The sequence below is a fragment of the Curcuma longa genome, chromosome 12, assembly GCF_044706935.1.
Source record: "Curcuma longa cultivar G26 ecotype Majalengka, Jawa Barat chromosome 12, ITB_CL_G26_1.1, whole genome shotgun sequence".
Taxonomy (NCBI): Eukaryota; Viridiplantae; Streptophyta; class Magnoliopsida; order Zingiberales; family Zingiberaceae; genus Curcuma; species Curcuma longa.
In genome coordinates this window covers 9,336,231-9,352,770 of record NC_133872.1, presented here as the reverse complement: position 1 = coordinate 9,352,770, position 16,540 = coordinate 9,336,231, and the positions used below count along the sequence as shown (strand labels likewise).

Sequence of the window (16,540 nt, the reverse complement as noted above, 5' to 3'; positions counted from 1 at the left end):
AGTGTTCTTAGGCAAAAGTCCTAGCTGCGGTTAGGCAAGGTGGAAACCCTAAGGGGCGGCAACCTTAGGTCCTAGGGGGTGATAACCCTAGGTGGAGAAAAAATCCTAGGGGGCGGTAACCCTAGGTCCCTAGGCAGGTCCAGTCGATGGAGGACCGGGCTGGCATCAAGTAATCTCTCCTGAGGGGAGTAGGTGAGGGCGCGTTCCCCGGGAGAGGGAACAGTAGGCGTCGGTTCGACCTAGAGTTTCTGGTTGGAAATTCGAAGTCAGAACCGGACAGTCCGAAGACTGTCAAACCTATTTTCTTATATATTATCTATTGTGTTCTAAATCTGTTTTGCAGGAAACTAACATGTTTGTGCAGGGTTGGAATCGGTCAGGATCGGTCGACCAAACCAAGGAGGAGCGTCAACTGATCAAGCCGATCGAGTTGATCAGGTCAGAGTCGACCGAACTTGGAATAGGAGTCGATCAGATCAAAAGCAAAATTAGCATGAACGAGCAAATAAGGTTGAAATTATTTGATTGGTCAATTGAGCATGGGATTTGGTCAACCCATCCTTTTGGTCAAACTAGATCCCAAGCTTTGAGGATCTGGATTAGTTTGCATGAATTATAAAAGGGAGCCTTGGTGTGCAACGCAAAAAGCGATGCAAAAGGAACAACAAAAAATCATGAACAAGATTGTGCTTCCTTGCTTCTCCAACGTACTGCCTCAAAGACCATCAGCGTTCTGTATTTCTTAATTGTTGGTATAATTATATTATAGCATTTGAATTAAAATATTTCTTGTATAAAGATTTTTCGATATTATAGTTGTTGTCCATCGAAAGCGATCAACGATCGCGGGCCTTGGAGTAGGAGTCGCTCATGGCTCCGAACCAAGTAAATCTTGGTGTTTCTGTGTCGTGTTTTGTTTTTATTCCGCTGTAAGTTTTTCGATTACAAATCAAGTGAAAGCCACGAGCGCTATTCACCCCCCCCTCTAGCGCGATCTCGATCCAACATATAGAATAACTAAAGCGACAAAGAGGAAGATAAGAGACTTTATCCAAATAAGATACATTAAAAATGAATGCAATAGGGTACTAGTGAGAAATGATGAGAAAATAAAAGAGCAATGAAAAAGATATTTTCATCGATTTTTTAATAAAGATTTAAGTAACCAACTTAGGTAAGTTAAGAGATCAAAAGAATATAGAAATTTAAATTTTTATCGTAGAATTCAAACTTTCATTCATTGAACATTTGCCTAAATTCAACGGTAGCGAGACCTAACGCAAAAGAATGGAGGGATTGAGAAATATCTTACATAGAATATAAACAGAATAGTTGAAATCAAGGAGAACATCAAGTGTTTTTTGTGATTGTAAAATACCTTTAAAGCTTAAAAGGAAATTCTATAAAACGATAGTTAGACCTCTTAAATTATATGGAACTGAATGTTAGACTATTACTCGAATACATGAGCAAAAGATAAGAGTTGCAAAGATGAGTATATTAAAGTGGATATATAATTATACAAGGATGGACAGAATAAAAAATGAGAACATTAGTGAGAAAGTCGAGGTTGCACCTATTGAGGAAAAACTCTGAGATATTTAAAATGGTATGGACATGAACTTAAATGACTAATAAATGTTCCAATTAAACGATTAAAACTATGATAAATATGTGCATTAAACAAAAAAGACTTAATTAGCAATAATAAAATAAGATAAAATTTATTCATAATGATATAATAGGGGTCCAATGGCATAGAATGATCCATATAGGCTAACCCACCTAGTAGGATAAGGCTTAGTTATTGTTATATCATAGAATTCAAACTTCAGAAGTAAAATAAACTTTAAATATAATGCAAAATAAAAAAAGTAATTGAATCAAATGATATTTCGACCAAAGTATGGAAGTGCTTAGAGAAGGAAGGTATTAAATGATTTATGATGTGATTCAACCAGATACTGAAAACCAAAAAATATCCGATCAATGGAGGGTAAATACTTTAATCTCCTTATATAAAAACAAAGAAGACATGCAAAATTATATAAATTATAAAAGTATTAAGTTAATGGGTCATGCTATAAAATTTTGAGAAAGAGTAATACAAAAAATTTAAGAAAATCACGTTGATTGAAAATCAATTTTGATTCATACTTGTAAGGTCGACAATAGAAATTATACATCTTGTTAAACAACTAATTAAAAAGTATCAGAAAAAAAAGCAAAATTTACACATAATATTCATCGACTTAGAAAAAATTTATTACAGAATCCCGAGTGAAATTACGTAGAGATTTCTACAAAAGAAAGGTGTTTCCATAGTATATATTGAAATAACTAAGGATATGTATGAGAATGTAATGACAAGAGTGAAAACTCTAAAAGGATTAACTGAAGTGTTTTCTATAAAGAGAAGGTTATATCAAGGATCAACTTTAAGCCGTTATCTCTTTACACTAATCATGAATAAACTCATTGGACACATACAAGATACATTACCATGATATATGTTGTTTACCGATGATATTATTTTGATAGATGAGACACATAGAGTAAATGTTAAACTTATTTTTTGGCGAGAAATACTAAATGTGAAAAGTTTTTGACTTTAGAGTAAAAATATGAATATATAAAATTTAAATTTAGTAATATTAGACGTAATAAGTCAATTGTTAAGATAAGAGATAATGAGTTGTCTATAATTGAAAACTTTAAATATTTAGAATTATTTTTGCAAAAGGATAAAGGGGTTAAGAAAGATGTCTTATATAGAATACAAGTAGGATAGTTAAAATAGAGAGCGTCAGGTGTTCTTTGTGATTGTAAAATATCTCTAAAACTTAAAGGGAAGTTTACAAAATGACGATTAGACATGTTATGTTATATGAAGTTGAATGTTGAGCTATGACTCAAGCACATGAGTAGAAGATAAAAGTTAAAAAGATGAAGATGTTAAGATAGATGTGCAGATATACGAGGATAGACAAGATAAAAAATTAGAACATTAGAGCAAAAGTCAAATTGCACCTATTGAGGAAAAACTTCAAAAGATGTTTAAGATGGTACAAAATATGTACTTAGACGACCAATAAATGTTCTATCTAAGCGATGTGAAAGTCTGACAAATACATATATTAAACGAAAAAGAGAGACAAAAGAAATTTTGATTAGCAATAATAAAATAAGATAAAATTTATTTAAATAAAAATAATGATATAATAGGAGATAGAGTCCAATGTCGTATAAGAATCCATATAGCCGACCCCACCTAGTGAGATAAGGCTTAGTTGTTATTGTTATTCTTATTTTAAAGATAGATAGATAGCCCTTACAAAATTTAGCCTCGTCTAATACTTGAAAAAGTAAAAATGATAGAGAACGTTTTAAATTATGATACATAGGAAAGAGTAAAATGAAAAATAAAGTAGATATTATAATAGATAGTTTGTTAAAGAACAAAATAATAAGAGTAGTTAGGAAGAGAGATAGAATTATAACTCTCAGAATAGTAGTAATAAAAGAAATTATTAATATAATTAACATATATGTACCTCAAGTAGGATTAGATGAAGACACTAAACATAAATTTTGGAAAGACCTATATCAGAGAGTATAAAGAATTCCAACAAATGAGATGATTTTAATATAAGGATATCTAATTAGGCATGTAAAATAAAAAATATAATAAGGTGCATGAGGGCTATGGTTTGGGAACAAAAAAATAAAAAAAAAGGTTATATTGGATTTTATGATAGCAACTTATAATAGTTAATACGTTTTATAAAAAAGAAAATACCTTATTAGATACAAAAATGAGAATGATAAATCGCAACTTAACTTTCTTATGGCTATAAAGAGCGAAAAAAATATTTGTGAGATTCTAAGGTGATACCTAGAGAGAAAACATCCAGCCAACATATATTATTAATATTAGATAAGCGCCTTAAGCATAGTATTGGTAGAACGAAAATGTGCATAGCTCCTTGGATTAAGTGGTAGAAGTTATAGGATAGGAAGAAAAATATCTTTAAGGAAAGGGTAAGAACAAGAGTATTGAGGCCAAGGACAATACAAACTTGGGGCTCTGATAGCAATGATATCGATCTAGTAATCTGAAATGGCATGATAAGAATGAATCCACCACCTTAAGGATAAGCAACACCACCTTAAAGCTAAGAATTATAATATAACTCGTCACTCAAAGGAATCCTTCCAAGGAGATAAGAAACTAAGTGACAATCAAAGTTTTTTTTTGTTCTTTTTTAAAGATGAATAGATAACCCTTCCAAAACTTACCCCGTAGGTCTAATACTTGAAAGAGTAAAAAATGATAGAGAATGTTTTTAGTTATGATACAAAAAAAAGAGTAAAATGAGATTTAAAGTAGGTATAAATATAGATAGTTTGTTAAAGGACGTAGTAAGAGTAGTTAAAAAGACAGATAAGATTATAACTCTCAGGATAGTAGTAGAAAAAAATTATTAATATAATTAACATACATGCACCTCAAATAGGATTAGATGAAGACACTAACCATAGATTTTGGAAAGACCTAAATAAGAAAGTATGAAGAATTCTAACAAACGAGATGATTTTTAATACAAGGATATCTAATTGGGCACGTAGAGTAAAAGATAAAGAATATAATAGAGCACATAGAGACTATGATTTAGTAACAAAAAATGAAAATGGTAATGTCATATTGAATTTCACGATAGCATATAAACTAATAATAGCTAATATGTTTTACAAAAAAAGAGAACACCTTGGTTCATTTAAAAAAGTGGAATGATAGGTTACAACTTGACTTTCTTATTGCTAGAAAGAGTAATAAAAATATTTGTAAAGATTCTAAGATGATCCTTAGAGAAAACTTATCCACCCAACATAGATTAATAATGTTAGATAAGTACCCCAAGTATAGTATCAGTAGAATGAAAATGTGCATGCCACTAGGATCAAGTTATAGAATGGGAACAAAAAAAAAAAAAAAAAAAAAAAAAAAGTTATAGAATGGGAAGCAAAATATCTTTTTGGAAAGGGTAGGAACACGAGTATTAAAAGAAATACATGATGATTCAAATATGATATGAAATAGGATGACGTCAAATTTGAAAACAATGACCAAGAATATCAGTGAGTCAAAGGACGACATCATCTTATAAAGAATCTTTGTAGTGGAATAAAGAAGAATAAAAAATTGAAGGAAAAAAGAATAACCTATAAATTACACTTGTAAGAACAAAGAAAGCTTTAAAAAGTAGCTAAGAAAACAGAAGTAAAAAAAATGAAACTTTTAGAGGCTTGTATCGACAACTTGATACAAAAGAAGGGGAAAGAGATATCCATACAACAGTTAAAGCGAAAGATAGAAAAATAAAAAAATTTACCCAAATAAAGTGCATTAAAGATGAATTTAATAGGTACTAGTAAAGGATGAGAAAATAAACAAGTGATGAAAGAAATATTTTCATAAATTTTTTAATGAAGTTTTAAGTGACTAACTTAGCTAAGAAAATTTAAGTAGATCAATATATAGAAATTTAAATTTTTATCGGTGAATTAAATTTCAAAAGCAGAATAAGAGTTAAATGAGATGAAAAATGAAAAAGCGAGTATACTGAATGATTTTCCAATAGGAATGGAAATGCCTAGGGGAACAAAGTATTGAATATATTACGAAATTATTCAATCTAATATTGAAAATGAAGAAAATATCTAATCAATAGAGACTAAGTATTTTAGTCCCCTTGTATAAAAATAAAGAAGATATATACAATTTTATGAATTATAGGGGTATTAAAGTAATGAGTCATACCATGAAACTTTAGAAAAGAGTGATTAAAAAAATTAAGGAGATCAAGGTGGCCGAAATCTAATTTAGATTCATGCCTAAAAAGTTTAAGTTGACTATAGAAATTATGCATCTTCTCAGCAATTAAAAAGTATAGAGAAAAGCAAGATTTACATATAGTATTTATTAACTTAGAAAAAGTTTATAACAGAGTCCCGATAATAATTATGCAGAGAATTCTAAAAAAGAAAGGTGTTAACATAACATATATTGAAATATATATAAAATGAAGACCCCAAGCGGATTAACTGACGTGTTTCCTATAAAAATAGAGTTACATTGAGGAACAATACTAAGTCCATCTCATTTTACACTAAGTGTTAAGCTTAATCTTAGTGGGAGATATTGAAAGTTAGGTTTTAGACTTAGTAGAATAAAGATAAAATATATGAAATTTAAATTTAATAGTAGAAGGCATAGGAAGACAATTGTTAAGAGAGTAGATAACGAGTTCCTTGTAACTGAAAGTTTTAAGTATGTAAGATCATTTTTGCAATGGGTATAGGACACAAATAAAATAGTTGAAATGGAGAAGGGAGTCAGTTGTTCTTTGTGATTCTAAAGTATCTCTAAAATTTAAAGGGAATTTTTATAAAATGATGGTTAAACTCACTATGTTATATGGAGTTGAATATTGGATTATGAAGTGAGCACGCGAGCAGATGATGAGAGTTGCAAAAATGAAGATGTTAAGATGAATGTGTAATCATACTAGAATGAACAATAAAAAATAAGAACATTAGGAAAGGTTGCACCTACTAAGGGAAAATTCCAAAAGACACATTTAAGATGGTAAAGGCAATAAATGTCTCAATTAAGCAATGTGAAGCCATGATACACATTAATCTAGAAAGAAGACCAAAGCAGACTTAATTAGCAATGATAAAATAAGATAAAATTCATTTAAATATAGATGAGGATATAATGGGGGATTGAACTCAATGACATAAAAAATCCATATAGTCAACCCCCCTTAATTGAATAAAGGTTTGATCGTTGTTGTTGTTGTCGTTGTAGGTCTAATACTTAAAACATCCCTCCAAGAATAGAAAATCAAAAAGCAAAATAAAGTTCCAAGACAATACAACCCTTAATACCCATTTAACATAGCACAACCGTCAATGTATACTTTAGGCAAAACATAATTACCAACACACACCATAATTAAGACTTTAGTTTGACTACTAAATAAAGCTTCTAATTGACTTCATGGATAATTGAAACATTAATGTAATAGTAGATTGGTCAAAAATTAAGTTTTGGACTTTGAGTACTTCATGAACCATTGTCCTAAAATTAGACTCCATTGGGCTCGTGTTGCCTAAATTTTCACTAGGCTTGGACTACAACAGTGCATCAAAGTTATTGAGGGTTAAATAAATTGATTTTTCATATTCACTTGTGAATTTCATACAAGGATACGGGATTAAAATGGATGCTCTAATTTACTCTTCAATTGATACCTATCATTAGAATTGCTTTATTCTTCATGCTATTTGTTGATTTAGATGTTATTTGTATCTTTATATTGTATATCTCATACATGTAGACTAACATATAGTAACTTAGTGTAACTCATATTAAAAAATTGATTTAGGTTAGTTGTTTAAATTAACTTATAAAATGTAAATGTAGGACATTATCTCAAATTATTCTTTTTCTAATAGATTTATCGATGATTAATTTATTAGAGATATATTATTATTGACATATTTATTATTAGAGACTTAAAAGAAATAGATAATTAAAATTTATCTTAATTATTGATAAAAGATAACGATAATAATTGTGACTCTAAATGTTAACAAATAATTGGAAAGAAAATAATAATTGATTATGTACATATATAAATATATATACATATTAAATAACTCATATGAGAACATAAAGTAGTAGTAATATAAATTGTGATTTACTTGATTTCTTAATCAAGATTAAATTCATGTACATTTTTCTCTTTACCCACTTAGTAAATTTTTATTCACTTTCTATTTTTTTTCCTTATCCTTCAATTTTGCTAGCAAAGATGATCTTTTGAAGTTATAGTTGGTTTCAACTAGTACTTAGACTTGCTCAAAGATCCTCGATTTGATAACTCCATGTTTGGTGTTATTATAGCGTATTATTTTGTTTTGTTTATATGTCTTCTGGTACTATTGGATTTTCTGTAAAAAAATGATAAATATGTACAAGGTTTAAAATATCGAGCCATGTCGAGATTTCGGTCCCGGATCAGAACGATACAGTTTCAATACCGTGTCGTACCGTGCTGATATAGTTTCGATATTTTTAAAATATAAAATATATTAACTAAAATAAAAAATTTAATCTAAATATTTAAAAATAAAAAATAAAATATTTTTAAAAAATAATAAGATAATTTTATAAATTTTAATAAAGCCTATTTAAATTATCCTCAAATATAGCTAGTAATTGATTATTAAAATCCCAATTAAACCCTAAGTTTAAAAAAACAAAAAAAAAACTGCGACGGCCTCGCGCACAACCCGTGTGCGGAGGCATCGTCGGGTCCGCGTGGCGCCTCTGATGGCGTCGCCAGGCCCGGGCGGCGCCTCCGGTGGCGTCGTCGAGGTCGCGTGACGCCTCCGGAGGCGTCGCCGAGCCCGGGTGATGCCTCCGGCGGTGTCTCCCGACCAGAAACGCAGTGCCAGTGCCGCTCCGTCGGCAGAACGAAAAATTTCACCCGTATCACGCGATACGGCTTGAAATTTCAATCCTTGAATATGTATATATAAATATATATATATAGTTTTTTAAACTTTTTGGTTGTCTTGAGTTATGAGTTTGTAATTGTTTGTATGACTCTTAATTTCTTATAATCACATTCTCACCAAGTGGGGTATCTCCTGTTAAGTGGAAATTATATCCCAAGATGTGACAATTTACAACCTTGAAATCTTTGTTTATTGTGACGGTTTCAAAAAGCATCCACAAATAATATGGAGTTAGCATTCTCCATAGTACATATGTGGTATGCAGAGGCATATCCAATTAAATAGTGAAATAATATTTTATATATATATATACACGACTAGTATGCACATAATAACATAAATTTATCAACCTTCAAGTTCAACCTTTCATATTAAAATAATGTCAATTCTTCAATTAAAACACCTAAAATATATCAATCCAAATTAATCAATGCTTAAAATAGCTCATATAGAGAGAGTGCATATTATTTATAAAACAAGTGTTTGAGTTAGCACTTTTGTTTTATAAAATTATAAGGTATCAAATAGGATATCAAATTGCTTCATTTTGAATTTGTTCAAATGAACCAAATAAGATTTTTTATCTTTTAAGTGTATATCTATATCACATATGCTTTATATGGTTATGTGGTTGCAATGTAGATATTTTTTAAATTATTTTATCTTACTAGCAATCTTATCATGAACATAATCATTTCTAGACATTGAATATAATTGATATGGAAATTAAGTTTCCATCTTGTAATAACTCATAGCATTTTCTTATTCATTGGAAAGGAAGGCATAAAGAAGAAGATTATTAAGCTAATGCTCGATTCATGAAGGACAAAAGAAATGCAACTTTTGCTCATTTGTTGGAAAGGGCTATCAGAAAAAGATGGCAATAATTCATCAAGAGTTGAATTCTTCTTGCAGGAGAAGAATATACTTATGTAAACAAAATCCAATGTTCGAAATTTATAATTTTTTAACAAATTTTTAAAAATTATTGTTGTTTTTATTTTATGAATTCTAGAGATTCGTTCATGTATGGTTAACGAAAGAGATCTTTGCCCACATTATATTCATCCAACCATCAATAATACTTTACAATATTAATCTTTTGGATGTTCTTTTTAAGAACACTAGCAAAGACATGCAATCCCATTAGGATCATCAACAGAGGAAATGGATTTATCCCCTTTTTCATTTGCATTGTGATGAAAAGACAACTTAAGCAAGCTAAGATTTGAAATTATTTCAATAAGGAAACAACCATCTAAGTATGTGCTATTGTAGTTGTGTCAAATTCAAAATTAGAATAGAGATGGAGGATCGTAAAGGAATAATGACAGGAGAAGAATATGAAAAATTTTCCATTTTCATTCTATTTTCTGGTCATTTTATCCTCTTTAATTAAAACCATTGTTGACCAAATAATCCAATTAGCCACATGGAAAGATTAGCTGATATTAATTGAATCGTGGTAGCCAAGTGTGGCTTGCTTGCAACCTATAATTTTTTACTCACTCAAAATCATGAAGACTATCAAGAAAGATGAGCAATATACTTCGATAGCAAAACAAAAATTTGTAAGAAATGGAACATACTTCCATAAGTAACATGATGACGCACTATTTGATGTAGTATTGATGAATTGGTATTAAAGGCATCACATGTAATTGGTGTTTCTTGTAAGAAATTTGTACCTTTCTGTTCTATATTGTACTATGTGGAGAATAAATAATATCTAGATATGGGGAAAAAAGACCTCAAATTATCTAGGAACTTTAAGAATCATTGAGTGTAACAATGTAATAATATTTAGGTGAATATAAGGTTTAACAAAAAAATATGCATAGAAAGAATGCATACCACAGAAAGTCTCTCCTTGTGAATATCATTAGTCATCTGAAATCAAAATCAAATATTTGGGATAAGCTTCTTAAGTGTAAAAGATAAACAATAAAGTGTAACATAAAAAAGGAATAGAAAGGCTAATGTTCCAGGAAGACTTTAATGTGCTATCCTAACCATAGATAAGGGCCATCAGTCTATATGTCCTAGTGGGTGGGGGGAGGAGAGAAGAAGGTAGAGCTGTGACCAATAGTCGTCTACGTGAAAGGGAGGAGAGGAAATTAAAATTTTCATCTCCAACCTTTTTATTCAACCTTGTCCCCACTCCCTTTGGAAAGGAGATAGTGGTGGTTGACATCTGACCATGATCTGACAAAAGTCCAACTACCTGCCATGGTTTGTCCATAGGGTGGTGTTGGTCCAGTGGTGATCCATCCATGGTTTGGGGATGGCAAACAACAGTCGAACAATGGTGGACAGTTGTTTGCCAACCAGATCCTGCAACCATCATGGACTGGCCTTGTTTTAATGATGGCCAACAGCAATATCAAATCCTCCACTGGTTAACAATGGTCTGTCAATGATTGGTAGCAACTAGTGATGATCTTGCAGTGGTCTGATGTTGGGCGGTAATGGTGATCAACAACTACTGATAAACAAAAGTGATACTGTCCATTTACTGTGTCCCTCTGTCTCTCCATGTAATCCATCAGACAGATCATTTTTGGAGTAAAAGATAGGCTAAGGGACCCACCTTAGTTCCTTTATTTCTTTATTTTCATCCAAGTAGATAACTAATCCTCATCCCTCCATCTCCAGTTTGGCTCTTTTTCCTCCACATATACACTACCTCAATGCTCTAATCATCCTAGAAATTCACATATCAACCTGAGACCCTGGCGAAAGGAACTCTTGAAGTAGACACTGTTTTGTCAACCAATGAATGACTTGTTAGATTGATTAAACAAAGTTCTTTTTATTATCACAATACTCCATGCCTTTTTCCAACACCATAGTAATGCAAACAAGAAAATGGATCTATTTGAATTTTGAATTGGTTTAGGTATTGTCTTGTTTTAGGTGTTGAAGATTCAGTATTTTTTAATTTGGTAGGAATATGTTTACATTTGGTAGTAATGTAATGTGTATCATTTGTTGTGGTAAGAGTTTATTAAGATTATTGTGCTCCCAACTAATGATATTTCTTTCTTAATTTAGTTGATATTAAATCTACAAAAGTATTGTACGTGTATTATTCAGTTTTTAGTTAATAAAAGTTCACATCGATTAATCTCTTTGTAAGAAAGGTTCTTTTCTCTGTGTTGAGATAGTTATCCTTTGGTTGATTAATTTCGTCCTAATTTTTTGTGAGAATTAAGAGTTTAATTTGGAATTAGAGCATTCTCGTGTTGCATCAATTTGGTATCATAGCTACTTGTGCTACACCATGTGGTGTATTAGAGTGACTACTTTCTTTATCAATTTGGTATTTGAGCGTTTTCGTGCTACATTGTCCAAATTTTTATGTGATTTGAGGGTTCAATGTATTGTTGTATCAAATAGTCAATGCCTTCTCTCGCATTAATTTCTCAGTAGGCAGTCAAGTATGTCGAAATAGTCATTGTCTTCTCTCACATCTATTTCTCTCATAAAGGGCAGTCAAGTATCTAGAAATGGATTGTTGCAAAGAAGTAAAAGAAAGACTAACAGATTGGAGTGTGGGATAGATGTTAATGGATTTATCTCACATCCCTAAGCAAGTCTTTGAATATAACATAACATTTGTGAAAACAAACTAAGAGGACACACCCAAGAAAGTATAAGTACATTCAGGCAACCATATTCCTTACTTGAAAATAATATGGCAAAATGTTAGTTATTTCAATCTCCTAACCATTTCGGGAATATAACATCATGACATTTGAATAGTTGAGCATGATGGAATGAGCATATCAAACTCGGTATTCATTCAGAGATTCATATTGCAATTTCAAAGACAAAATGTCTGATTAGTTTTTCAATCTCACTAAGCAAGATTTTGCAAATTTAACATATTTGAGATATGTGAACCAGCAAATAGTCATATCCAAGATGATATTTCTTTTCATGGCTATACATTGCGTTTAATTTAAACAACAAGATGACACAAATATTGGAACATCACCCTTAATCTCATAAATATGTTATTGGCATACCTGTTTTTTATAACACTTGACCTCATCTCCACCAAAACCCGGCAGTGTAATGTTCCAATTTCTTTCTACACAAGAAAATGTGAATTTGAGAGGAGGCTAGTGGAATTCAAAGAAACAAGCTACATAAATTCCCTAGGTTGCTCACCTACATGGAGGAGTATGTCTTTTGCTTCCAATGTAGAAGATTTTCGATGTTTAGCCAAAGAGCAAGCAAAGGTGGTTATCTGCTTAAGAAACCAAATCACAAACCAAAATATATATATATATATAATGAAGAAAGGAAGACAGTTCAGAAAGATTGATGTTTATATGATTTATTCACAATTTAATTCATGCACAAATCTGCAATGACCAGTGATGAGCATTGGGTATTTGGGTATTGACTAATCTCTGAAGTAGTAAGCCAGCTTGCTAAACAACATACACCCATTCTGATGGATGTGTTCGCATAAAAAAGGATAGAATAAACACATCAAGTTTGTGTGATCATGCTTACCCAGTTGGCTAGTACACGAGGTTCCATCATTCTTTCTGTGCAGATGCAAGTAAAGAGGTACTTTTTTGGTGGCCCAAATTCTGATGTAGGTCTAAACTGGCAAGATTTAATGTTGTGCTTACTGCTTAGTGTGGATGCCTTTTTGAGTCATCAATCATGACCCACAAAATTTGCATTTTTTTCCTTAAACCAAATGTTCTCAGGTACTTATAGAGCATCTTATTTCATCAAGGTGGTGTATACACTTTGATAATGATTTTGCAGAACAGCAGCATTTGATAAGCCATTGAAGGGACAAAAAATGGTCCTATCATACTAGAATCAAGGAATAGAATTTCAACATTCAGTTCAGATTGATCTCATGTAAATAATACAAACAAACATCAAAAGAAATCAACCTGGCATATTTTTCAAATATTCACATGTCATACCTCATCTTTTGTATGTTCCAACAAAAAATGAGATGGCAAGAGAAGTATTGTGTATGAACCTTAATAAACAATCCACAAAGGTCGATTCTGTATTCTCATAGGCAACCAGATCAAAATATAGCATTTGGGTATACAAGTTGAAGTATAGAGTATATTGCTAAGAAAGAAAAGTAGAATGATATTTTTTTATTTTTATAGCCATATTTACATAACTAAAAAAATTAGTCTCAAGGTCAAACTAGTAACTCACAGACTCTATGAAATCTTCACCAATGTCAACAAGAATGTCTTCAACTTCAGAATCCAACCTTTCTGAAGGATCAATCTGCAGAAAGGTTATTACAAAGTAAGTAGATGTGAATCATGTTAATAAGTCATAGCTATCGCAAACTAAAGGCTTTTGCAGCAGATAAGAGTTCCCCATGATTCTACTAAGGAGGCCCCTGTCAATAAATACTACAATCCAGAATACAACTGATGCAAAAGAAGGTCACCACCAGAGATGAAGGAAAAGGAGGCATTACAGTAAAAGCCATTGACCTAAATGTTGCCAGAATACCTGGTTAACCAACTCACGGATGCTTCTCTTGCTGAGAATTTGATTTCCAGATTCTGCAGCATCTGTATCGATAGCTGCATTGATAGCTGCGCACTGCACAGGATTAGTTTGCACCAATGTTGGCAGATTTGCCTTACTAGAGACTGGTCTAAGCGGCCTTGCAGCTGGTTGCAGTTGCTGTTGATTCCTCAACTGTAGGTTTTGCTGACTATAGTGCTCTTGTGGTTGGCGTGATGAAGCATGATGTTGGTGGAATTGTTGTGGCTGCTGATGTGACTGTTGCATTTGCTGTGGCATTTGTTGATGCTGTTTGTGTTGTTGAAGCTGTTGTTGTTGCTGCTGCTGCGGTGCTACCATTTGCTGAGACGTTATAGAGTTAGGCAGGTTTGGTCTCTGCTGAATTGTTTGTTGTTTCATCTGGGGTCTGAAAGATGATGAAGGTGCCAAGGTAGCAGGCATTTGCTTTCCTTGTGAGGATAATGGCTGTTGAGTTAGCGAGGGCATGGAACTTGAGGAAATGACAGAAGGACCCCTCATCAAAGTAGAACTTTGGAATTTCTGTACCAGAGTAAAATCTTAGGAAAAGAGAGCAGGTTGACAAGAGCACATAGTAAAGTAAAATACTTACAACTAACGATAAAATTTTACATAAGATGGAATCAAATGATAGTCAAACATATGAAAACTTATCCAGATCACGGCATATGATAATTATCCAACATTTGATATCACATATTTCTTCGTTGTAAATTATCACAAGCAATATGGTGATTTGGACAAACATTTTTCACTCCCCTGCGCAGATGGAGTTCAATCTAAACCATTGCTTAAGCCACAAAATCTGCCTAGGAGAAGTTAAGTACCTAGAAGCAAAGGGTTGTCCTTGGCGAACAGACCCAACATAGGAACCCGCATAGGTGCTAGGCACTTGGCGCATGAGGTTTGTAATCAATTGTCTCACTCACTGACAAATCACAAAAGAAATGCTGACAATGTGATGACGACACACAATGCAATAAAAAAACATTCCAACTCAAACAAAGGAATCCCTTGATTAAGAACAAATGGTACAAAAAGGTTATTGAGAAAGGGATGCCCAATGGATTCATTTGTTCGACTAAGTAAATTCTCCACCTACTTGATTAACTGAAAAGGCTGGCCCTCTAGATGTTGGTTGAACAAATCTCTGCTGTGGAGGGCCAGTAGCTCCAATTGGTCGAATCTGAGAACTAGTACTAAGAGAGCCAATCATTCCAATATTCTGAATCCCTTGAATTGGTTGCCTAACCTGAAAAGGTAATTGGGGTGAAAATCAGTATCCAGACAAAAATAGATACACTATTTTCTTGTACATAAAAGAAGCTAATTTAGATCAGAAGGACAAAATCTTCTCAGTAACCATCAATACGTCCAAAGGCACACAACTTGTCGAAACTGATAGCTGAATGTCATTGCATGATAAAATGGAAGGCAAACTCCTAGAATAAAGTGGAAGACAAAATGGAAAGTATACCTGGGCATTGGCATTTGGGGACTGCTCGGGCATGCGTGGCAACGCACTGAACGGCTGAGTGAAGGACGAAGAGGCACCGAACGTGGGATAGGATGCTGCGGAAGACTCCTGGGCCCTTATCTGAGGGCTATGAGCTGGGACCCCAATGGCGAGTCCGGCCCTTTGTGATGAAGCTGTTGGCACTGATGGCGAAGCAGAAACAGATGGAGCGGAGGAGGAGGTGGAGGAGGAAGTGGACGGAGTAGCAGAAGAAGGGAGCTGGTGGTCGAAGTGAGGGAAAGAGGATTGGGGGCGATTCCGAAGGACAGGCGGCCTCGGATGCTGCTGAATCGGCTGGTGTGATTGGGACGGAGGGATCGACTGAGATTGAGGCTGGGGAGGGTTTTGGGGGGTGGAAGAGGCGGCGATCGATGGAGGAGGGGCCGTAGAGGGTGGTGGCTGTGCAGGATTTGGAGAAGACGACAGGTTGGAGTGCGAAGCTTCACTAGGAGCAGATGCTGCTGCTGCAACTGGTGCCGGCTCCGACGAGGCGGCCGACGGCGGTGGATCCTCCATCACGGCCGATTAGTGCAAGCAACCTCGAGGTTTCGGACGCGGAAAGGTCATCTATCTCTCTGCGAGGGCGAAATTCCTTTTAACCCCTCAATCAATTACTTCCGACGTTTCAATTCAATTCGCCCTGTATTTATCGAATGTCTTTTATTTACAAACTTGTTACATGATTTTTCTTATTTACATGATTAAATGTATATTTGTATTTTTATTTTTTTTTTCAATTGTTTTTCTAGGGCGGAGGTGCTCCTGTGAAGATTATTGATGTCGTTTGTGCACCTTTAGGACCAGGATCGTAGGAAGGAAGGTGAGGGGACAAGGTTTACACCTCGCGCATCAGAAAGATATTATTCTCTATAGCGCATC

General features: G+C 33.3%; 1 protein-coding gene across 1 annotated transcript; it reads right to left on the bottom strand.

The window, feature by feature from the left end:
* Nucleotides 1-10,395: 10,395 nt before the first annotated feature.
* LOC141843587 (transcription initiation factor TFIID subunit 12-like) lies at nucleotides 10,396-16,212 on the bottom strand. Its single transcript, XM_074731643.1, has 7 exons — nucleotides 15,623-16,212; nucleotides 15,248-15,397; nucleotides 14,110-14,667; nucleotides 13,801-13,875; nucleotides 12,769-12,847; nucleotides 12,624-12,688; nucleotides 10,396-10,482 (listed from the first exon to the last, which is right to left on the bottom strand). The coding sequence occupies exons 1-7, from the start codon at nucleotides 16,175-16,177 to the stop codon at nucleotides 10,396-10,398; spliced, it is 1,569 nt and encodes a 522-aa protein (XP_074587744.1). The 5' UTR covers nucleotides 16,178-16,212.
* Nucleotides 16,213-16,540: the final 328 nt, after the last annotated feature.

What these genes read in the sequence shown, in the direction of transcription:
- LOC141843587 (XM_074731643.1), bottom strand. Translation starts at nt 16,177, where the DNA reads ATGGAGGATCCACCGCCGTCGGCCGCCTCGTCGGAGCCGGCACCAGTT. An exon ending in CCCCAAATGCCAATGCCCAG is followed by an intron (nt 15,398 to 15,622) that starts GTATACTTTCCA and finishes TTACCTTTTCAG; the next exon opens with GTTAGGCAACCAATTCAAGG. An exon ending in CAGCCTTTTCAGTTAATCAA is followed by an intron (nt 14,668 to 15,247) that starts GTAGGTGGAGAA and finishes ACTCTGGTACAG; the next exon opens with AAATTCCAAAGTTCTACTTT.